We start from the raw sequence: 25,007 nt of genomic DNA, 5'->3' as shown, positions 1-25,007 counted from the left end.
GGTGGTACATTGGTTCTTGGATGGGGTGAAGACTTGTGACCAACGGTATGCCGCAAGGATCAGTCCTGGGCCCACTGCTTTTTTTTGTCATTTTTTAAATATAAATGATTTGGATGTGAATTAGTAAGTATGGCTAGTAAGTTTGCAGATGACACTGAAATTGGTTACCTCAGAGTACAATGGGACCCCGATCAGATGGGCTGAGGGCTGGTAGATGGACTTTTATATAAGTATATGTGAGATGTTATGTTTTGATAGAGCAAGTCAGGGCGGGACTTGAATACTTAATGGTCAGGACTTGAAAATGGAATCACAGGTAGACAGTAGTGAAGAAGCCACTTGGTACACTTGCCTTTATTGGTCAGTGCTTTGAGTATAGGAGCTGGGAGCTCATGTTGTGGCTGTACAGGACATCGGGTTATGCCACTTTTGGAATACTGTGTTCAAATCTGGTCTCCATGCTATAGGAAAGATGATGTGGAGCTAGAAAGGATTCAGAAAAGATTTTCAAGGAAATTACCACAGCTAGAGGGCTAGAGCTGTAGTAGGTGGCTAAATAGGCTAGGACTATGTTCTCTGCAGTGTTGGAAGCTATGGGGTTTTTTTTAGAAGTTTCTAAAACATTGGATAGGGTGAGTGGCTAAGGTCTTTTCTGTAGACTGAGGGAGTCCAAAACTAGAGGGTGTAGGTTTAAGATGAGAGGGGAAAGATTTAAAAGGGATCTAAGGGGCAACTTTTTCACACAGAAGATGGTGTGTGAATGGAATGAGCTTGCAGAGGAAGTGGCGGGGCTGGTACAGTTGCAACATTTGAAAGGCATCAGGATGGATATATGGATAGGAAGAGTTTGGAGGGATACAGGCCAAATGCTGGCAAATGGGAATAGATTAATTTAGAATATCTGGTTGGCTTGGATGAGTTGGACCGAAGGGTCTGTTTCTGTGCATCTCTCATTCAGAGAGGGAGAGTCAAATTTGTTCTCCTCTTATACAGCTGCATGGAACGTCTGTGTGAGACAAAAAATCTAAAACCAGCAGAGTCTGACACTTTTTTTTAAAAGAGGGAAAGCTGAAAGGTGGCTTTAATAAGTCTTAAAATTATAGAGGGGTATGGTATATGCTCAGAAAATGTTCAACTTGTGGGGAAGTCAAAATCAAAGGCAATAATTAGCTGCCAATAAAGAACTCAGAAGAAATGCCTTTACCCAGTGAGAAGTTGTTTTGGGAGGATGCCTGCTATAAATGTAAAAACAAAATTAATAGAAAATGGAGATTGAGAAAGAGGAGGTTCATGCCAAGCAGAGATGGGTTAACATGATTGATAGATCAATGAAATTAATAATGTTGTTTTTAGTACACTTTCAATTCCTTCACTGTTAAAATGTGTAGAAAAGGAAGCATTGATACCTAACAAAGTTGGAGAGCAGAACTTGAGTTACCTGGTTTTAATTAAATTTATTCGGGTGATTTTTCATTTTGTTGCCAGTCAAAATGTTGAATTGGGTTTCACCATAATATTTGGGATTAATTCTTTTGCTTTCTTAACTCTTAATTCTATCTAAATACAATTCTGCTTTTGATGATCCAGAGGCTGATACTGACAATTCTGATCTTAACATTTCCGTACCTCTTTGATACTGTTTGCAAGGCAAAATTTGAGGTTTTTCTATTCATTGTGTCTATGCAGAACCACAGTTCAATAAGTTCATCAGTTGGTTTAACACTTTGTAAACCAGAACTTTATCTTTTTAATTAAAAATGCTGCAAATAACTTTTTAATTCCAGGTAGTGACATAAGGACTTTAGATGATGATTTGGATGAATGCATTAAAGAGACGGCTTCAAAACGTAAGCAGTTTCCAAGGAAGATTGTTGGACATCTTGCTAGGACTATGAAAGCAGAAAGGGAATCACTCGTATGTTTACATTTTTTTGATATCTTTGTCCTGAAATTCAGTTTGTACTCATTTGTGCCAGTATGTTCAGCCCTATGCTTTATATATGACCGTATCTAACCTGGTAAATCCAGTTGCATGCTATTGCTCAAACCAATGGTAGGACATCTGCATTAATTTAGTCAGATAAATCCTTTCTACAATTGTGTCTTCGAATCATGTCAGCCCTAGAAAATTGGAGAAGCTCCTCAGCATAACCATCCAGCCACAGCTATCTTCAGCTGTTTTATCAGTGACCATTACTCAATCATATAGTCAAAGGTGGAGCTATTCACTGACTTTTGCAGTGTCTAGTACCATTTGCAGTTCCATAAACTGAAGCAATCAGTATCCGTAAATGGCAGTTCCTGAATAATATTCAGGCTTGGAATAAGTGACAAGTCACATTTTTGCCCCTCAAGTGCAAAGGGGGGAAAGTAGTGACATAATGGTAATGTCATTGGGCTTGGGTAATTCTCTGAGGACATGGGTTCAAATTCCACAATATGAATTTACATTCAATATTTTTTTTGTTTTAAAAATTGGAAATTAAAACATGCCTAATGGTGACTGTCCAGTGTTGGCATTAAATTGGTTCACTAATATCCCATGGGGAAGGAGATCCGCCCTGCTTACCTGGCCTAGCCTGTGTGATTGTGCAATCTGCTTCATTCCTAACTGCCCTCTGAAATGGTCCTAGCAAACCACTCAGATTAAGGGGTAATTCGGGGTGGTTAATAAATGATGGCCTGGCTCAGTGTTGTATGTCATGAGCAATTTTTTTTTTAGTTTGAAAAGTTTGCAACAAGGGAATATCTCAATGTTAATTTACCATTGACCAGAACTTAACTGGGCTGGACGTATACACTCTCTGACTGTAGGAAAGCAGATAGGAGGCGTGGAATTCTGTAACAAGTGCCCTGCCTCTTGAGATCTGTGCTCCATTGCATGGGAACAGGAATGCCAACACCAACGCTTTCCAATCCATGCACCATTCTGACTTTGAACTGTAACAGTGATCCTTCGCTGCGACTATGCCAAAATCCTGAACCTTGTTTACTAACACTACCTTGTATAGGTGTACCCACACCACATGCGTTATCGGTCAAAGAGGTGCTTCACCGCCAGCTTTAAGAGTAGTTATGGATAAACAATAAATTCTGACATTGAGAGTGATGCACTTGCCTCTTAAAGTTTATTTTGAAAAAAATCAGAAGTTTCAGCACCATGGCTGGGATGTTGTTTGCCTTTTGTTTCAAATGCACTTGGCTTTATCTTGATTGTGATCTTGGGGTCAACTGGACACCTCTGACAAATTATTTTTGTAAGTGCTTCAGTCTTGAGTTTTGCAATAATGTGCTGCACCATCATTGCAAATGGGATTATTCATGGATCTCATCTGTTGGTTGTGACCTCCATCTCATCGCTCCAACTGTACAACCACCCCCAATCCCACACTTCTTTTATATTAATAGTGAGGGATATGCCAGGACACAAACTAGTGCATAATTTCTTCTGATAATTTCTCGTACAGAATAGTCAAAAACTCAATGTCAAAACATGTGCTGAATCTAGATGGGTTTTTCTGACAATCTCTAGTAGTTTTGTGGTTACCAATATTGCTAGCTGCTTTTTCTAGATTTTAGTGAATTGACTCACCTCTTTTTATTGAAAGATTGCACCTAGGCAGACAGGAAATTCGAATTGCATCTGATTCCAAGTCCAGCTCCCTGAATTACTAGGCTAGTTTCATAATTGCTTTTACTGTATTTGACCAAGATTGTGAAGGACAGATGAATTTAAAAGAAAGATAATAAACAGACAAAATGTTTTTCAGAAATATCTGCATTTCCAAATTGATGGAAGGGGTGGCTTAGAGGTATTATCACTAGGCTTTTAATCCAAGTAGTGTTCTGGGGACTGGGTTCAGATACAATTCATTTTTAAAAATCTGGAATTAAGAGTCTAATTATACCCATGAAACCATTGTTCATTTTTGGAACAATCCATCTGGTTCAAAAATGTCTTTCATCAGGAAAGGAAACTGCTGTTCTTATCTGGTCCAGCATACATGTGACTCCAAGTCCATGGCAATTAGGGATGGGCAATAAATGCTGGTCTGTTCATTGACACTGACACTGGTATCCTGTGATTTTTTTTTTTTTTTTCCCCCTGCCTCAAATTTTAAGGGACAAGAAGTTTGTGCAGCAGCAGTTACCACTGCCAGACAGCATGTAAATCTCTGTTTACTCCTGATTGTAATAGCTCTAAATTTTTCCAGTGTCTTGATATGGAGTCAAGCATGTAAAGCAAATCAATGTTCAGTCTGCTTTGAGATTCAAGGTGAATCTGAGAGCAGTGTCTGAGTTTTCACACTTCTCTGGGCATGCACATGCTTCAATATTTGCTGAGATAATAAAATGTGAGGCTGGATGAACACAGCAGGCCAAGCAGCATCTCAGGAGCACAAAAGCTGACGTTTCGGGCCTAGACCCTTCTTCAGAGAGGGGGATGGGGGGAGGGAACTGGAATAAATAGGGAGAGAGGGGGAGGCGGACCGAAGATGGAGAGTAAAGAAGATAGGTGGAGAGAGTGTAGGTGGGGAGGTAGGGAGGGGATAGGTTAGTCCAGGGAAGACGGACAGGTCAAGGAGGTGGGATGAGGTTAGTAGGTAGCGGGGGGTGCGGCTTGGGGTGGGAGGAAGGGATGGGTGAGAGGAAGAACCGGTTAGGGAGGCAGAGACAGGTTGGACTGGTTTTGGGATGCAGTGGGTGGGGGGGGGAAGAGCTGGGCTGGTTGTGTGGTGCAGTGGGGGGAGGGGATGAACTGGGCTGGTTTAGGGATGCAGTAGGGGAAGGGGAGATTTTGAAACTGGTGAAGTCCACATTGATACCATATGGCTGCAGGGTTCCCAGGCGGAATATGAGTTGCTGTTCCTGCAACCTTTGGGTGGCATCATTGTGGCAGTGCAGGAGGCCCATGATGGACATCTCATCAAGAGAATGGGAGGGGGAGTGGAAATGGTTTGCGACTGGGAGGTGCAGTTGTTTGTTGCGAACTGAGCGGAGGTGTTCTGCAAAGCGGTCCCCAAGCCTCCGCTTGGTTTCCCCAATGTAGAGGAAGCTGCACCGGGTACAGTGGATGCAGTATACCACATTGGCAGATGTGCAGGTGAACCTCTGCTTGATGTGGAATGTCATCTTGGGGCCTGGGATGGGGGTGAGGGAGGAGGTGTGGGGACAAGTGTAGCATTTCCTGCGGTTGCAGGGGAAGGTGCCGGGTGTGGTGGGGTTGGAGGGCAGTGTGGAGCGAACAAGGGAGTCACGGAGAGAGTGGTCTCTCCGGAAAGCAGACAGGGGAGGGGATGGAAAAATGTCTTGGGTGGTGGGGTCGGATTGTAAATGGCGGAAGTGTCGGAGGATGATGCGTTGTATCCAGAGGTTGGTAGGGTGGTGTGTGAGAACGAGGGGGATCCTCTTGGGGCGGTTGTGGCGGGGGTGGGGTGTGAGGGATGTGTCGCGGGAGACGCGGTCAAGGGCGTTCTCGATCACCGTGGGGGGAAAGTTGCGGTCCTTAAAGAACTTGGACATCTGGGATGTGCAGGAGTGGAATGTCTTATCGTGGGAGCAGATGCGGCGGAGGCGGAGGAATTGGGAATAGGGGATGGAATTTTTGCAGGAGGGTGGGTGGGAGGAGGTGTATTCTAGGTAGCTGTGGGAGTCGGTGGGCTTGAAATGGACATCAGTTACAAGCTGGTTGCCTGAGATGGAGACTGAGAGGTCCAGGAAGGTGAGGGATGTGCTGGAGATGGCCCAGGTGAACTGAAGGTTGGGGTGGAAGGTGTTGGTGAAGTGGATGAACTGTTCGAGCTCCTCTGGGGAGCAAGAGGCGGTGCCGATAGTCATCAATGTACCGGAGGAAGAGGTGGGGTTTGGGGCCTGTGTAGGTGCGGAAGAGGGACTGTTCCACGTGACCAGTTTTTCCGCCGTCTTCGCCTCCATGCCTACTTCTTCTGTCATCTCTTCAATATTTGCTGTCTGCTTTGTCCCATAATAACTTATTGCTGATAGCCTCACAGTTATAACAGAATCTGGCCTTTGTGTTTGTGAGCACTTTACACTTGCATAAAGCCAAACTGCTTTCACCTGTTACGTTGTAATGAAAGGAAGAATTACAAAAATATTTTTGTGCTACATTGTTGACCCCTGAAATGCTTTATCAAATTAGGAAGCAAAGTGTTTACTCCTCTTTTAAAGAGGACTGGTGAAATTTTTGTAAAAACGAAGTAATGAGAAAGAGTCACTAGAAAACTTGTGAAAAATGGACAAAGTCAGCAGTTCTTTCATTGAGCCATGGTGTGGACAAGTACGTATTTGATTGGTCCACCACTAAGCTTTAATCCAGATGCTTTTTTATTCCCCCCCCCCCCCCCCTTACAACACAATCAAAATACAGCAAAAAGAAGAATTGACATAACTTTATTGAAATAATTAACAAGATGATGTATTGTTTAACTAATCACCAACTGTTCCAATATAGGCAGCATCCCATAAACACACTCTTATTAAAGGCAAATGAGCAACTCTGTAATGATTGTCACTTGCTGTCTTTCTGCAATCTAGCAGAAAGAACAATCTGCCCCTTTTGATTTATATAAAGCCTTGCCGTCTAAGACTTCACTCCGGCAGCCAGCAGAAATCTTCTCAACTAGCTGGAGGCATAACTAAAAGCCTTCCTGGGTGTGTGGGAGCCCTGACATTGCCGACTGATCCTTTTTCTTACTTCTTAAAAATATACAGTGAGAACTCCCTCATCTGCAAGAAAAACAGGGCAGAATACATCTCTTAAAGGCACAGTACTGTGTCATAGCTAGCTACAGCACAATGCAACAAATGTAGTGCCATCTTGTATGATTTCTGATAGCTTGTAGGAGTGGCAGAAAAGATCTGCAATCTGGACTACTGTTCAGTCTGCTAGATTTTGAAAGCTAACCCGAAGGGAGGATGTTAATTTGATTTACTATCTTCTATAATTACCCCTTTTTCCAACTAATCACTCCCTCTCTCCCAGACACTCACCCCCCTGACTACATCACCCCGAATGCACCCCTCTCCAACCGGCTTCCTCTGCCTAAGCACCCCCTCCCCAGATGTGACCCACCCAAACCACTCACTATTCACCCAGCTGCTATGTGACAACCCAATTGCTGCCATGGCAACTCTGTGAAATGTGTGTGTGTTGTGTTTATCAGGGAAGTGTCTTTTGGGAAGCACTGAGTCTAATGTGCCCTGCAAACTGTGTGTGTGTGTGTGTACGCAGTGTTCAAGGGCTGTGTGTCTGTGTATATACACAGTGTTCGAGGGGTATGTGTGTGTCAGTTTGTCCACATACATAGTGTGAGGGGTGTGTGTGTGTGAGTCTATGTGTGTCTCTGCTTGTGCACGTCCACAGTTTTCAAGGGGTGTGTGTGTGTGTGTCTGTCTGTCTGTCTGTCTGTCTCTGTGTCTGCCCACAGTGTGACTGTTGTGAAAGGCTGAGTGTGCTGTGTGGAACGAGGTTCATTTCAATGTCTGTTTGCTGTGCACCAGCCCGTAAGATAGACACATAGCTGAGCATATGCACATCTTAAAGGGGACTTGTTTAAGTGCAATCTATTAATTTCCTGTTCCGCACATTGCTGATTGTTGCTAAGTATGGAAGTGTGAATGGGCAGTGGGCAATGCCTTCAGTGAATCTGTGTATGCGGTCGATGCACAGGCAGTTGCCTGTTCTGCAATAGTGCACACGGTTGTTGTAAAGAGATGTGTGCACTGCTTGTGGTGTTGTGAATGTCTTGTATAATGCAGTAAGTCCACTTGTAGACAGCTGAGTGGAGCTGTCTGTTGTGAAAAGGTGGTTTGTGCAGAGGCCGATTGGTGTTAGAGGGTAAATGTGTAATCACACCAGTCTCACGTAGGATGTGTGAATGTAAGCGGCTGTGTGTAATAGTGTAGTATCAGTATGGCATGTTCCAAATTAATATGAAATGGTATGGGTACAGAGTGTACAATTGTAGCTGGCTGCTGTGAAACAGCGACTATAAAATACAGACTGTCTGATGACCATGAGTCCCCTCTCACAGACTGTTACAGGTCTCCCTCTGGGATAATGTTAGAATCTCCCTCTGGGATAGTGTTAGATTTTCCCTTTGGGATATTGTCAGAGTCTTCCTCTTGAAAAATATTAGATTCCCCGTGCGATAGTGTTAGTGAGTCTCACTCTTGGATACTGTTAGAGTCTTTTTCTGGAATAATGTTAGTATCTCCCTCTGGGGTAGTACTAGAGTCTCCTTCTCAGATATGAAACTAACATTAGCCCCTATAGCATTGTCATTGCAAATAGCACATCTTAACAAATTTCTTCTTCAGCTTGGGGCTGTTGATGAAAGCAGGGTTAATCTGTTATTAAAGAGTTACCTCACTGAGGTCGTAGGGTGGACGTAGAGACAAATATGAGACATGTAGTTGGAAACCAAACACCTCAGTACCAGGACATGGCTGCATGTCCTTGGTCCAACTCTCACTAACGGCTTCATCAGAGACCTTCCTTTTACCAGAAGGCCACCAATGTTAAGCTCACTGATTGCATAATGTTCATTTCCATGTGTTATTCCTCAGACGTTTTCCAAGTGGACAACATTCAGGACTCAGTTTGTAAGTCGCAAGTAACATTGGCCATGACACAAGCGCCAGGTAGTGGCCATCTCCAGTGTGAAGAAAACTAACCACGACCCCATGACGTTCAATGGGAATACAATGGCTGAGTTACCTGCTATCAATATCCTGGTGATCACCCATTGATTTAGCTTGGCCAGCCATCAAAATAATATGATGAGAGCTCAGTATTCCAAGACAGGGAAAGTGGATCTCAGCTTCCCAGATTTGGTCAGTCAGCTACAAAGCACAAATCAGGAATGGAATGGAATGATCTCCAGTTGCTTCGTCAAATACAATTCTACCAGTGCTCAAGAAGTTCAGCACCATCCAGCACAAAGCTTGATTGGCATCCCTCCACGACATTAAATGTTCACATCGTCCACCAAGATTTCACACTGGCCGCACTGAAAGAGACATTTTGATCATGGAGTACTGTGTCCAGTTCTGGTCACCCAGTTATAGGAAGGAGGTTATTAAGCTGGAGAGGATTCAGAAGAGATTTTCCAGGATGTGGCCGGGTATGGAAGGCTTGCGTTATAAAGAAAGCCTGGATAGACTGGGATTATTTTCCACTGGAGATTGAGAGCTGACCTTGCAGAAGTTTGTAAAATCGAGAGGGGAATAGATAGAGTTAATGGCTGGTGACTTTTCCCTAGCATGGAGGATTTCAAGACTAGGGGGCATAGTTTTAAGGTGAGAGGAGAGAGATTTAAAAAGCAAATGAGAGACAAATTTTTTACACAGAGGGTTGTTCATGTGTGGCATGAAGTGGTGGATGTGAGTGCAAATACAATGTTTAAAAGACACTTGGATAAGTATATGAATGGGAAATATTTGGAGGGATATGAGCCGGGAGCAGGCAGGTGGGACTTGTTGAGTTTGAGATTATGTTTGGCACAGACTGGTTGGACTGAAGGGTCTGTTCCATGCTGTATGACTCTATAAACATCTATAATTCTAATAATACATGTTTCATTGTCTGCAGAAGCAATATCAGCCTGTAGTAAAGTCTCAATTGAAAACGGAAGTTGATTCAGAACAAGGTAAGCAAGTGAAAAAATTTCTTTCAAACCCCAGGTGCCTTCTGTAGTTAACTCTGTTGAGCCTACTGAATGGTAACCCACTGAATGTAACTTTTTTTTCATTGGGAAAATTAAAAATGGGCATGAGCTGCCTTTGTGTGCTTGTCAACCACCTGAGAGGGTGTATAGTAGATGGTTAGCTTTTTAAGACACTACCATTCTTCCTTCAGCTAGCAACTAAATGACATTTTATTCCTTCGTTTGTTTGAGGAAGAGGAAAACAATTCAACGTTAACCAGCAGCTCCCTCTGCAGTAAGAGATGAAATCAGAAATTTCACCAACTTGGCATTTTTATATAGTGACTGACATTCCTGTAGGTATCTGAAATTATTATCAAACAACATTTGACGCAATCACAAGTGATAGCAAGACAAGTGATTTTTAAAAAAAAATTTCAGCAAGTGATGGAATGGTGATATGGCTCACTTAGGTCAGTATGTGGCTTGGAGGAGATAATGTGGCTGGTCGTGTTCCCATGCTTCTGCCTTTGTCCTTCGAGCTGGTAGCGATTGTGTGTTCAGAAGGTGCTCTCAAAGTAACTTTGCATCTTTGCAGTGCATCTTTTATGCTGCAGCCACTGTGGTGATGGAGGGTGTGACTGTTGAAGATAACAGATGGGCTGACTATGGGCTGCACTGTTTTGTTCTGGTTGGAGTTGGTTTTCTTGAATATTGATGGAGCAGCACTCATCCAGGCAAATGGACATTACGCCATCATAGAGATAGTAGGAACTGCCAATGCTGGAGAATCTGAGATAACACGGTGTGAAGCTGGATGAACACACAGGCCAAGCAGCATCAGAGGAGCAGGAAAGTTGACATTTCAGGTCGAGACCTTTCTTCAGAAATCTCGACCCAAAATGTCAACTTTCCTGCTCCTCTGATGCTGCTTGGCCTGCTTTCTCATTATCCCATCATGCTTTTGACCTATGCCTTCTCTATGTTGGGAGGATTAGAGGAGTAAGGAGATGAGTTAGTTGGTGAATAACGCCCTGCCACACTCATATGGACTCTGTGATTATGCACCTAGTCCTACACCAGCCCCCACCAACCCCACACGCATGCACACACTCAATGCTAAGGGTGATGGTTAAATTCTCCCTTGATGGAGATGGTCATTGTCTGGCATATGTGGTGCAAATATTACTTTCCACATATCAGCCCAATTCTGGATTTTTTTTTCCTCAAACTTGTATTTGGACATAGGCTGCTTCAGGAGCTGTGGAGTTGTGAATGACACTGAATGATGTGAACCCAATGAACGTTCTTACCCCTGACCTTGTGATAGAGAACAGTCATTAATAAAGCAGCTGAAGATGGTTGGGCCTAGGACTGTATATTGCAGGTGTTTCTCAGCAATATTGTGGCTAAGATGGTTGACCTGCAGCAGTCAATGGTCTTGCTTTGTGCTGTCTGACACCAACAAATGGAGGTGAATATTTTAATGGGAAATGATTGCAGAATGCTGCAGCGCAGTGATTTGGGGGTGCTAGTGTGTGAATTGCAAGGTAGCATTCAAGATCAGTGGACAATAGGGATGCCAAATGGAATGTTGGTGTTTATTCCAAATGGAAAGGAGTTTAAAAAGAGAAAAATCTTGCTAAAACTGTGTAAGGTGCTAATTAGACCACAGCTGGAATACTGTGAAGTTTTAGTTTCCCTGTTTGAACAAAGGTATACTGGCACTGGAGGCAGTCTAGAGAAGGTTCACTAGGTTAGGGAGGGGTTTTCTTGTGAGGAGAGGTTGAGTAGTTTGGACTTTTTCTCTAGACTTGGGGGAGAGTTTAGAACCAAAGAATGTAAATGGGTGACCCCTCACTCTGAAATTAAGACATGAGGAGTAATTCTTCACTGCAGAGGGCAGTCAAGGCTGGGTTGTTGAGAGTATTCAAGGCCGGGCTAGAGAGATTTCTAATCGTTAGGGCAATTTGATTATGGAGATTAAACAAGAGGGTGGAATTGAGGATGATCAAATCAGCCATGATTTATTAAATGGTTGAACAAACTTGATGGACCGAATGACTTTGTATTTTTTTATTCCTGATCCCCAGTTGCCCTTGAGAAGTTGGTGGTGATCTGTCGCCTTGAACAAGTGCAGTCCATTTGCTGTAGGTAGATCTACAATGCCAGTGCAGAGTTCCAATGATCCAGTGACACTGAAAGAGTGATTAAATATCCAGAATTGGAAAATATATAGTGGCTTGGAGAGTTCAGCTGTTCTGTGTTTTTATGAGCTAAGGCTGTACTGAAGTCAGGAGCTGAGTGGTCTTGGCCAAACCCAAATTGAGTTTGTGAGCAGGTCGTTGCTAAGCAAATATTACTTGATAGTAACAGAACAGTGCTATATTTTAAGGTCTTGCAGTCAATTTTAGATTAATCCTGAGTCATGCTGATTATCAGTTTAAGTTGGTATTTAGTGATATGTTGTAACTAACATTTTCAAATGCATTTTCTATTAGTATCGAAGGAGAAGGAGTTGTTGAGAAATGCATCAAATATTTCTCGAGATATGAGTGACACTATGAAGGTAAGCATTTCAGAGCAATTCGTATACTTAATTCTTCATCTAATTAAAGGAGATTCAGCCATTCAGTAAAACAAATTCTTAAACTGTACTGAACATATGGAGGAATCGTTCGAGCATTTTGTTCAAGATAACTTTGAACAAGTCGTGTACCTCATTTGTGAGGTCTTACATGCTCAAAAGTGCAATTTTGCTTCATTTTCTCCAGTACAGCATCTTGGCTTATTATAATAATGCACCATTTTGAAGGTGTTTGTATTATGCTGCTTAAATTAGTCTTAAAGTGGCTGTGTTCACATACTAGTATCTGCAGATATAGTTTGTATACATCTTTGTGATGAATGTATTAAGAAAATTGTTTTAAACTTCCAAATGGGGTGTGTTGATTTTAATAGAGATGTAAGAAGTAGGAGCAGGCGAAGGCCATTCAACCGTTTGAGGCTGCTTCACCATTCAATATATGACTGATCCTCTATCTCAATGCCGTATTCCTGCTTTTTGTCATACTCCTTGATGCCTTTAATATCTAAAATATTTATCTCTTTGGTGAGTATACTCTGATATGGCCTCCAGATTTCTGTGGGAGTAGATTCCACAGGTTGACCATCATCATGAGTAAAGCAATGTTTCCCCATCTCCGTCCTAATTGCTTACCCTGTATGCTAATACCCTGATCTCTGATTCTAGACTTCCCAACCAGAACAAACATTCTCCCTGCACCTAGTCAGTTTGGCCCTATTAGAATTTTGTTTTTAAACAAATTCCCTCCTTGTCCTCCTTAAAGTGAATAAAGACCCTGTTGAACCAATCTCACCTCATGATAGTCCTGATATCAGGCTCATAAACTTTCAATGACCTCCCTCTTTGTCAAGTACATATTCTTGTTAGGTAAAGAGAACAAAACAGGGCACAATACTCCAGGTGCAGTTCTTGAAGATGGTATAATTGCAGCAAGACATCCCTACTTCTGAACTCAAGTTGTCTTGTAGGTGAAGGTCAACATGCTGTTTGTCGTCTTAACTGCTGCATCTGCCTGTTTCATTGGCGCATCCCTTTTAACACACAGATCCATTTTGCATAAACTAGGAAGTATTGCATTTGGTTACCTCTTCCAAGTCGTTAATATATTTTGTGACTAGCTGGGACTTGAGCACTGATCCCTAAGGTGCACCTGCCGTCCAGGAAAATATTTGTTTATTCCCGCAGTTTCCATCCGATATATTAACCACAACCCCACATGCTTTCATTTTATTTACGTGGACCTTATCAAAAGCTTTCACAAAATCCAAAAACACTACATTATCTAAAAATCTTCTAGCTACATCCTCAAATGAACCACTGTAGAGCATAATTTCCCTGTTCGTAAACTCATGCTAACTGTGCCTAATCATGTTAATGCTTTCCAAGTGTTTTGTTATCATACCTTATTATAAAAGATTCTAGCATTTCCCCTCTAATGTTTGACTAACTGGTCTGTCATTTTTTTTTTCAGCCTGTTTGTTAAAGAAACAGCAGGGTTACATCTTCTGCTCTCGAATTTCTAGGAACTCCTTCCAAAATTCCATAGATTGGAAATGACCACCAACTTACCCAATATTTCAAGGGCCACTTCCTTTAGCGCTTTGATTACAGATTATCAGGTCCTGCGGATTTGTCGGCCTTAAACACTATTAATTATTAATGCTGATTTTCTTAACTTTTTCCTTCAATTTCTTCCTCTCACTGTACCTAACTTCTCTAACATTTCTGGGAAATTATTTGTGGTGACACAACCAAAATCCATGTTCTGTTCTTCTGCCACTTCTTTGTTCCCCATTATAATTCTCTTACTGTAAAGAACTTACATTTCTCATTGATCTTTTCCACTTCACGTTAATGGAAGCTATTGCAGTCAGATTTTTTCTGAGTCTAATCTCAACTACTATACGCCCCTCTTTTTCAATCATTTTTGCCCTTTTTGAACATAAGAACGAGAAGCAGAAGTAGGCAATTCAGCCTGCTGCACCATTTAATATGACCATTGTTAGTCTCATCTTAGCCTTAACTCCACTTTCTGCCTGCTGTCCAGAACCCTGCAATAAGTTACTAATTTAAAAATCTATCTATTCCCTCATTTTTAGTCAATCCCGGCTTCTACCATATTCTTGGGTAGTGAATTCCACAGATCTGTTGCATTCTAAACTGCTTCCAGTCCTCAGACTTGCTGCTTTTTCTTGCAATTTGTGTGTCCTCTTTAGATCTCACACTATCGACAATTTATTTTGCAAGCCATTGCGAGCCACCTTTCCTGTTTTTTTAAATGCTGGATAGGAAAGAATAATTGTTATTTATGCGTGTATTCTTTAAATATTAGCACTTGCCTATCCACTGCCAACCCTTTTTTTAGTGAGGTTCTCCAATCTAGCATTGCCAACTTGCACCTCAGAACCTCATAGTTTACTTTAATTTAGATTCAGGATCCTGGTTTCAGATTCAGTGTCACTCTCCACCTTTAATGAATAATTGTCATTTTATGATTGCTGTTCTGCAATGGACCCAACACAGCAAGATTGTTTATTAATCATTTTTCAATTTCACTCCAGGAAATCATTGTCTCTTACTGCTAATTTGGTTTGCTAAATCTGTATAGGTTCAAGTTGCCTGTGGTTATAATTGTGCCCTTATTACAAGCATCTCAAATCTCCTGTTTAATGCTTTCTCTTGCATCTGCCTATAGAGAATCCCCAAAATTGTTTCTGTCCCTTTGTTGTTTCTTATCTCCCCCCAAACAGAGTCAAAATCATTATTTTGAGAGCCAATATCCATCCTTGCTTTGGGCATTGGCAATCCTTTACTATTAATGCTTCCCACACCTCCTTATTTGCTTGTCCTGCCTAAATATTGAATACTCCTGAATGTTCATTTCCCAACCTTGGTCACCCTGCAGCTGTGCCTTTAATTACAGCTTTATAATTATGTAAATGCTCCACACCCTAAGATATAGTGCCTTTTTAATTTTGTCCTTTTTAAACGTTCTTAGTCATCTTTGCTTTATTTTGCACCATGACCCCATTTGTTTCTTATCCTTGTTTATTCTGCCTTTTTTTTTGTACTTTTCTGTCCTTTTATTTCTGTCCTTGGGTCTGCCTTCTCTCACTCCATGTTGAGGTTCCTGTTCCCCGAAAGCACAAAGAAACAGTTCCTCCTTGCAAGGATATTCATCCCGATCCTGGCCAGGTGCAACTTGTCCTATTTGCACTGGTTCCATCTTTCCCAGAACCACTTTTGGTGTTTCATGAATCTGAATCTTTCAACTTGCACCATTTTCTTCAGCAACATTAATCTAGTATACCCTGTTATTTCTATGCTTGCTAGGATGTGGAACTCGTAGCAGTTCTGAATTCAGCATTTTTGAGGTCCTAATTTATAATGTGTCCTAACTTCCTAAACTCAGCTTGTACACCCTAATCCATTTTTTTTGCCTATTTTTTCCAATATATCATTGGTACTGATATATGCAACGACCACTGGCAATTTGCCCTGCAGTTTCTCCAGGACATCCTTGATGCTGTTCCCATGGAAGCAACGTACCATCCTGGAGTCTCTCTTGCCACAGCACAAACACCTGTCTGTTCCCCTTATTGACAGATAGTAAGCCATTGGTCAATATTGCCTTGCGTCAAGAACACAAACCATGCTTCTGTAAATTCTGAAATGTAGTTGAATAAATTTGGCTGACACCTATGCAACTGTACCAGTGAGGAAGAAGCAGCTTCAGGAACATGCAACGATTGAGTTTGAGCTGACAGTAAAATGTAAAATTAGATTATGATTAATTTTGGGAATGTTTAACAGCAAGTGGTTGTTATCACCTTATGTTTACAGATATATAACCAGTGTATAATATTAGTAGAATGTTAAGTCTGAAAGTCATTGACAAATTTCCTAGAATGTACGGATTTTTAATCTCATTTTGCAGGAGAATGTAATTTTGATGTACAAGAACTAATGTTATTGCAATTTTGTTCCCCAAGCATTTACCAGCATTTATGGAGAAAGCTGAAGGACTTTTGCAAACTCTAACTCTTGTTCCCATTATGAAGCAATCCCAGACAAATAAGGCAATATTCTCAACCCACACAGAGACGTACTTCCAAAATAGCAATGAACAAGCTCTTCTGTTTGAAAAATCTGATGTCACTCCCACAGAAACTGAAGAAAAAAATTTGCTGAAGAGTCGTAAGTCACAGAAAAGAAAATCAGATTCTTACATTAACCGACAATATCCAAAACGAAGATTGCATCTTGGTCAGTAATCCTGCACGGTATTCAGTGTCAACAGACAGCTTGTACATTTTGTATAGCATGTTTTTTTTAAGTATTTCTAGTCAGATCTGGTGGAAAAGTTAGGCCTTTTGCATCTTTCTACCCTAGCCACTTGCAAACTATCTGCAAAGGTATTTATCCAAAGTTGTCTGTTCGTATAATTAGATACAGTGATAATGCCTAGCCCTGACAAGAGGTTGTAAAGTGAGATAATATTAAGTAGATTTAAAATATTTTGTTTGAACAGGTGAAACCTAAAACAGATATGCCACCTTATTTACTTTGACAAAAAGTTGACTTAGTCAGATTCTGAAATACAAAAAATCTGAACTGTGTTATAGAGTTCCATTCCTGTTTTAGTGCTAAAATCTCCAGATAAGATTTACTAAATTGTATGTAAAAAAAACTTGATTTTTGTATTGGTTACTTTTTAATTTTTTTTCCTTCTGCTTTCTGTTCAGTTACTTCTTAAATGAACATATCTGGTATTCTATTACACAGCAATACGTAGTTATGATTCAGTTACTTTACATCTAACAAATGATGACTCAGTTAAAGTAAACTTGTATGAATGTATTGAAAATGAAATGGAAATGAAATTTGTTTTATAAATGGACAGTGAAATGTGAGTTGTTTAACTACTTTTAACTATCTTGTGTTAGATAACATTGATTTTTAAAAATGTGGAATAACATATACCTGTTGGTCCTTTTGAATATTGTAAAGTTCAAGGTTGTAAATATTTACTGTCTGTCTTTGCATGTTTCCTTAATTTTAAATAAACTGAAGGCACATAAATATATTGTAAAGCTATATTTTTCTTACTTAAAAGCTGGCAGATTTTTCATAGTACCAGATAATGCTTTCTAGCAGGAACGACGTAGCTTTTTCTAACTTGTGCATGGTACAAGAGAATCACTGATTATGGCCAATATGTATTGCAGATGCTTTAATTACGCTTGAGAATTTGGTAGTGAGTCACTGTCTTAAACTCATGTGGTCTGTGCAGTGCTGTTGCACCTACAGTGCTCTTAAAGGAGTGGCAAAGTTCTGATCCAGTGGTGGAAGAATATTTGTCTAAGTCAGGATGAGGAGCAGCTTGCAAGTGTGGTGTGCTCCTGTGTTTCTGTTGACCTGTTTTACCTGATAGAAGTTACTGTTGAGGGAACTTTGGGAGCAAGTTGCTGCAGTACACCTTTTGTAGGTGATCTCTAGTACCACTGTACACTGTTGAAGGCATTCCATGTTTTTAAACTAGTGGATGGAGGCTGATCTGGCAGGCTGTTTTTTTTTCCCTGCTTGGTGTTGAGCAGCATGTTAGACCCATACCTAACCAAGTAACTGGAGTGTACTTCTTCACTCCGGTGACTTGTATCTTGTGGTTCATGCATTTGGGGGTGTTCAGCGATGTTAATGCTGTTGAACATCAAGGAGAGGTGTTCAGACCCTTTTATATTAGACCTTGTCGTTGCCTGATACTTAAATGGGGCAAATATTGCTTGTGAGTTGTAAGAGGCAACAGTTAATATTGTTGCATATCATCTATGGAGTTGCAAATAGTACGGAATACTGCAATTATCACTGTCTGAACTGAAATGTTCAAAGTGTTAGAGGGAACGCAATTGGTAGAGCAACCAATTTGGCTTTAGAAATGACTGAAGAGCCCCTGCAGTGATGTCCTTGGGCTGAGATGCCATTAGGCCACCAACAACAACTATCTTCCTTTCTTGATAGATATGATTATCAAGAAGAGTGTTTTCCCACTGTTTTCCATTGACTTCACCTTTGCCAGGGGTATACAGTAATTTGGGCAAGCAGCAGGATAATGCTGGTCAATGTTGTAGTCATGTGTGCAGAGGCCTGCAAAAAAAAATTGGGAGGACTATCTAGCTGAAGAATGCAAGGTCTAGGAAAATTTATTTTGTCCCAGTGAATAGGTTGGACTGTTAGGAACCCCATAGTGACTTTTACAAAAAAAAATTACTTCCAGTTAGCCACTAAATTATCACATGATTTAGACTTAAGACTCTTCAAGAAAATAAACTAAAAGGCAAATTCACTAAATTCCATTTCATTGGGTGATTATATTCTAAACTATAGAAGTTTCTCCATTTAACTTGTAAAATGTTTGAAAATTGCCAAGTGTGTTTAGAGTTATCACTGTCTTTCCAATTGTCAGAAGATGTGAACATCTTGTACTTTGTCCTTGTAGCCATCCAGCTTGTCAAACAGGATTTGCAGGCAGTTTGGACCAAAGCATCATGAACCTCACCATAAGTAGAGCAAAGAGAGAGGTCTTGAACCCATTCCAACCTTTTATGTGTATGTTCTAGTCCAAACATTTTTGATAATGATGGTACAGTCTCCCAATTCCCTTTCCATCATGTGGCTGAGCAGGTATCTCTCCTGCTGTTAACATTGAAATGCTGTTGGTGTAGGTTGGTAAGATATAAGTTGATACTTATTTGGACACTCCTCAGTTATCAAGTACTAGAGTGGGATTTTAACCTAGAACTTTGATTCAAAGACTAGATTTTGTCACAAGATGGGCTGAAAAATGGCAAATGACGTTCAATTTGGATAAATGCGAGGTATTGCATTTTGGTATGACGAGTAGGGGCAGGACTTGTACATGCTAATGGTAGGGCCTTCTAGTGTTGTAGAGCAGAAGGACCTACGGATTCTGGTACATAATTCTTTAAAGTTTGCATCACAAAGAAACATGGTGATTAAGAAGGGACATAGCACATTTATTGTCATTGCTCATGTCTTTTGAGTGTGGGAGTTGGGAAGTCATGTTGAGGCTGTACAGGACATTGGTGAGGCCTCTTTTGGAGTACTGAGAAATTCTTGCTCTGTTACAGGAAGAATATTAAGCTGGAGAGGGTTCAGAAGAGATTTACCAGGGTGTTACTGGGCATGAAAAGTTTGACCTATTTGGATAGGTTGGGACTTTTTTCACTGAAATGTAGAACGTTGAGAGGTGACCTTTTTATCGAGGTTTATAAAATAATGAGACGTGTAGACAAGCTTAATAGGCGTCTTTCTCTAGGATGAGGGATTTCAAGTCTAGAGGGTATATTTAGGGTGACTGGAGAAATATTTAAAAAGTATATGATGGGCAATATTTTTAAGTGGTTTATAGTGGGATGAATTGCCAGAGGAAGTGGTGGATGAAGGCACAGTTACAATGTTTAAAAGACATTTTGGACAAGTACACGAATAGGAAATGTTTGGAGGGATATGGGCCAAAGGCAGGCACTTGTGACTAGTTTAATTTGGGAACATGGTTGGTATGGACTGGTTGGACCGAAGGGTCTGTTTCCATGCTGTAGGATTGTGACTGCCCCATCAATAATTTGTCTCCTGTTACCCTGATGGTTCCAATTAAGGACAAACATTTTAACTTTATTTTTGCTATAGTTCCTAGTTCTTGGCACACTGGGGGAGAAAACAGCACTAGTATGAGGGTTAAGGCTTGAGATCGTCTAGTCTACATTTGAATGAACTAGCAAATTAACACCTGTTAGGCCAATCGTAAGTAAAAATGCACACTTTTTCTAGGTATTACAGTATAGATGTGGTGGAACAATAGACTTGTAATTTACATATGAATAAGTGGCATTGGTTCTGACGCCTTTGTGGTTATTTTTAGAATAATGTAGATTCCACGCAGAGGATAGCATGAAACTTGGTATGTCTTCTTCTTGCAAGAAGAGATAATTGCACACTTACCAAGATTGTTTCAGTAACAATGTTAGCTGTAAGAATAAATAATGGAAATATAAAATAAATACAACACCCAGGACTTTTGATAGCAAATAGTGGATTATTCAGTAGTTCTAACAACTTCTGTGCAGACAAAAGGAAATAGCATTCTGAAAAGGCATCAAAACAAATTAATTTTGCTTTTCTTTCTACAGATGGGTCCAGACATGCTCTGAACATCCAATATTATTTTGGATTTCCAGCATATAATATTTTGCTTCTGCCATTAAAATGGAAGTTGATTTATGTCTGTATATCTTAATCCAATCAGGTGTGTAACCATAAAGTCTAAGCCAGGTCATAGCATAAGAGACAGCAAATATGATTGCATGGAATCGGAGGCAACCTGCTAATAAGGGATTGCTTAGTGGAGAGAAGACAAGTAGGAATAGCAAGTAAAAATCTTAAAAGATGTTTAATGTGGGGAAGTGTGAGGTCTTCCACTTTAAACCCAAGATGGATCGGGCTATAGGACAAATGGCAAGAAACTAAAGTGGGGATATTTAGCAGTCAAAGTACCTATCCACTAGCTTTTGGTGATTTTTGTATGAAAATTAAAAGGCCTAAGATTCTCTTTGTTTCATTCTAGCTGAAATGCAAAGAAAGGGAAGTTGTTATAATCGTACAGAGCTCTGGTTGGATCCCATTTAGTGCTGCATTCAGTTCTGCGCACTGGACCTTACGAAGCAGATATTGACCATGTTGATCTGTGGTGCAGTACGGATTCAGCAGAATGATGCCAATGTTAAAAGGGCTATGTTATCAGGATAAATTGCCTGGACTAAGTTTTTAATCATTTGAGCATTGCAGATTAAAGATCCTTTAATCAACTTAAACATGTCAGGTAAACGAAGTGAAAGGGTAGATAGAAACCATTTCCCGTGGTAGAGGTTCTAAAATAATGGAATGTAATGGCCCAAATCTTGCAACACCTGTATCATCAAAATCTGAGTTGACAGAAGTTGTCAGGACCCAGCAGAAGACCTGCCACAGACTTGTGCTATATATGCCCAGGAAGTTTAAACATCCATTGTGGACCCTCTACAAACTGGATCACTGTGTCAAAGATTTGGACTGGACTTGTGCAACTTAAACAGTATGACTTTTGCTTTATAATACTTGATATTAACTCAGATTAACCATTGTATCTGAACTGAACACCATAACTGACACCACCAACACCGTTGACCCAACTAACTCCACCCCAACACTGATCAGAAGACATTAGGAGCAAAGTAAACCATTCATTCCCATTGAGTCTGCTCTACAATTCAGTGAGATTATGGTTGACTTGATTATCCTTAGCTCTGTTTGCCTCTCGAGCAATTATGCACTTCTTATAATGTGACTGCGTAAGAGTTAATACCTGAATTATACAGGCCAAAATTCTGGAATTTATGGAAGCTGGGCAAATCTATATTGAATTTGAAAGGTTAAGCAAAGTAATTTTGACAGGTGGGAAAAGGCATGAGAATGTGAAACTATGTATAAAGTTCTTGGAGAGATTATTCTCTGAGAAATTTATAACTTACTACCTTCTATAATAGCAGGACCTCACAAATAGTAATCTCTGACTCTCAGTACCATGTGAAGTGAGTACAGAAATAAGGTGACAAGACAGATGAACGTGTAGCTGTAAATATGCTTTAGATTCCTACAACACGCTGACTGGCACTGGGCGAGATACATCTTGTCACAAGTTAACTGGAAAGAGTGTGCCAATTATCATGCCCCACTGTTACAGAAGCCTTTAAAAATGTATAACATCCCATTTCGGCAACCAAGATGGCCAATTTGCCTGGCTGACTATTATTCAGAACAAAAACTATTCCTGCCAGGTTTTGTTGTTAATAGAGGTAATTCTGTTTACTGTAACAGCCTTAACTAACAAATGGCAGAGAAAAGAATGGATTTCTAATCTATTAGTGTGCAATTTAAAATATATCCCTTTAAAATCTCAATATACCTGAAGACTTGGTCACAATTTAGAAAAAAAAGTTTGCATATTTTGAGAGAACAACAATAAGGTAAGCAAAATTCCAAAGATCAAATATCCAGATTGAGGATGGGTTAAATTGTTTTACATAGTTCCTTTTGATTTCAGCATACTGATGCGCTGTTGTCTGGAAAGTAAAGATTGTTCTTCACTTCAGCAATTGATCCAGTGGATTTAAGTCTTTTCTTCCTAAAATTCATTCTTTTCTCAATTTTGTTGTTTTCCCACATGGAAAGATAGATATTTTCAGTTTGCAGGTTCTGGATGTCTTTGGTTGTCCTTGCACTTTGGTTGTTACATTTGGTGTAAAACTATATCGGTGGACTGTTATCAGGCAAAATTTCCTTAACGCAGAAGACTTTTTTGCTGCTACTTTGCCGTAAAGTATTCCACTCACTGCTTCAAAAAGTAGCATTATGTTGCTCAAGTAAAAATATATAGTGGACAATCCCACTTGTTTTGTTCAAGTTGCAAAACTCTCCTGGTATTGCAGGCGTATGGAGTCATATATCACAGAAACAGACCGTTTGGCCCAACTTGTCCACACCAACAAGACTTCTCAACCTGACCTAGTCCCATTTGCTAGCATTTGATCTGAGTTCCTTGCAGCGCTTTTTGCTCGTGTGTAGGGGGGGAGACTTTAAATTAAATCAGGAGGATTGTGGGAGCCAGGAGAGAATATCAAACAGGAATACAAGGGTGCACAAAGCATTGGAAAAGACAGTAACAGAACAGAGAATAGTAGGTTAATAGATCAATATTAACCAATCAATCGGAATAGGGAAGAAATCAAAATCCTCTAAACCAAGCTTCCATCACAAGTGCGTGAAGGTAGAGTGAGTTTTGAGAAGATTTGTAGCTCAGGTTGAGGTTCTGGATGTAAGTTTGCTCGCTGAGCTGGAAGGTTCGTTTTCAGACGTTTTGTCACCATTCTAGGTAACATCATCAGTGAGCCTCCAGTGAAGCGCTGGTGTTATGTCCTCCTTTCTATTTATCTGTTTAGGTTTCCTTGGATTGGTGATGTCATTTCCTGTTCTTTTTCTCAGGGTGGTAGATGGGCTCCAAATCAATGTGTTTGTTGATGGAGTTCCAGTTGGAATGCCATGCTTCTAGGAATTCTCGTGTGTGTCTCTATTTGGCTTGTCCTAGGATGGATGTGTTGTCCCAATCAAAGTCGTGTCCTTCCTCATCTGGATGTAAGGATACCAGTGATAGTAGGTCATTGTCTTTTTGTGGCTAGTTGATGTTCATGTATCCTGGTGGCTAGCTTTCTGCCTGATTGTCCAATGTAGTGTTTGTCACAGTTCTTGCAAGGTATTTTGTAAATGATGTTCGTTTTCCTTGTCGGTATAGGGTCTTTTAAGTTCATTAGCTGCTGTTTTAGTGTGTTGTAGTTAGAGTATATAAGATTAGCGAGTTACAGGTGCAGACTGCCTTACGGATTTATCAGTGGATTTGCAACATAGTGTAATTAAAATATTCAATGATTCATTGCCAATTGCTCCTAAATACATTTTGAGAGCAACACATTAATAACTTATACAGAAATTAACATATTGTTAATATATAGTGTATACACTAACTTTGCGGAGCAAAGCTAACCGATGATACAATCTAATAAGGTCTATGATTTAAACCTAATCGTCTTTGATCGTAACTCCCATTTGCACACAGACAGACAGTTAAGGAATACATTAAAAATAAAGTAAAAGAATTGTAATTTGCCAGGTATAACCATTCCAATGGTGAGTACCAGTTCTTTATGGAATCTTTGAAAAATGCATGATATTATATATTATGTAGAAATCTAGCTTACTTGATTTCTTAAGTCACTGCTCAATTAAAGCAGCTTCCAGCAGGCTCCAAGAAATATTCACATATTTCTCAAAATTGGAATTCTTTTCTCCAAACATGCAACAATTCTTTAATTGAATGTAGAACTAAACAAAGTAAAACTCGGGAACCAGTCTCCGGAAGACACTCAAAGCAAAACCAAACACCCAGTCAGAGCCAGTTCAATCCATGGTTTCACTTTTTTCCCCCCAAAGTTTTCTGTGGTTAGTTAGCCAGAACTGTCTCATCTCAACCAATACAACAGCCAACCAGCTGCCAGTCCTTGAGCATAACACCTGGTGTCAAAACGTCTGCAGAGGTTTTAGAATGACAACCAATCTGCATTTATCTTTCCAAGCTAGTTCCAATACTCAAGCTTCAGTTTTTTTTTCTTTTTAATCAAGCTGCTATTCAGTTCAAAGTTCAATTCTCAACTTAAGCTCACAGATCCAAATCAAAAATGAGAAAAATAAGAAAAAGTGATTGTCTCAACAATACAAGATACTCGGTAGCAGAGTTCAAGGACAGAATAATTTTAGGTAGAGTTAAGGAACAAAAAAAAGTGCAATGACATTGCTCAGTGTAGTCTATAAGCTACTAATACCGAGAAAGATGTAGAGGTACAAATCTGCAAGAAAGTTACAGAGAGGTGTTACAATGGAGGCCTTGAAATTATTTGAGTGTAGACTGGTAGTGTAAAAAGGAGAGAGTGACAAGTGTTCCAAGATCATGTTCAGGAGAATTTTCTACAGCAGTATGTGTGCAGATGATAGGAATGCAGGCATTATTCCTGGTTCTGTGGAAAGAGATGGGCCAAGTAGATCACGTGTCAGTTGGGGAATATTTAGGGAGCAGTGATCATTGTGTCATA

At 40.3% G+C, this 25,007-nt stretch overlaps 1 protein-coding gene across 7 annotated transcripts in view; it reads left to right on the top strand.

Moving 5' to 3' along the window:
• Positions 1-17,326, top strand: part of nsl1 (NSL1 component of MIS12 kinetochore complex) — a 156,688-nt gene extending 139,362 nt beyond the window's left edge. For all 7 annotated transcript variants that reach the window (XM_048535644.2, XM_048535641.2, XM_048535642.2 and 4 more), the window contains 4 exons: positions 1,785-1,915; positions 9,614-9,671; positions 12,170-12,237; positions 16,248-17,326. In XM_048535644.2, coding sequence (XP_048391601.1) covers positions 1,785-1,915; positions 9,614-9,671; positions 12,170-12,237; positions 16,248-16,529 — 539 coding nt within the window. In that variant the 3' untranslated portion in view covers positions 16,530-17,326. The remainder of the gene's footprint in view (positions 1-1,784; positions 1,916-9,613; positions 9,672-12,169; positions 12,238-16,247) is intronic.
• Positions 17,327-25,007: the final 7,681 nt, after the last annotated feature.

This window comes from Stegostoma tigrinum, chromosome 9 (assembly GCF_030684315.1).
Source record: "Stegostoma tigrinum isolate sSteTig4 chromosome 9, sSteTig4.hap1, whole genome shotgun sequence".
NCBI classification, from domain to species: Eukaryota; Metazoa; Chordata; class Chondrichthyes; order Orectolobiformes; family Stegostomatidae; genus Stegostoma; species Stegostoma tigrinum.
The sequence above is the reverse complement of the archived record's forward strand: the minus strand, read 5'-3'. Positions and strand labels throughout refer to the sequence as shown.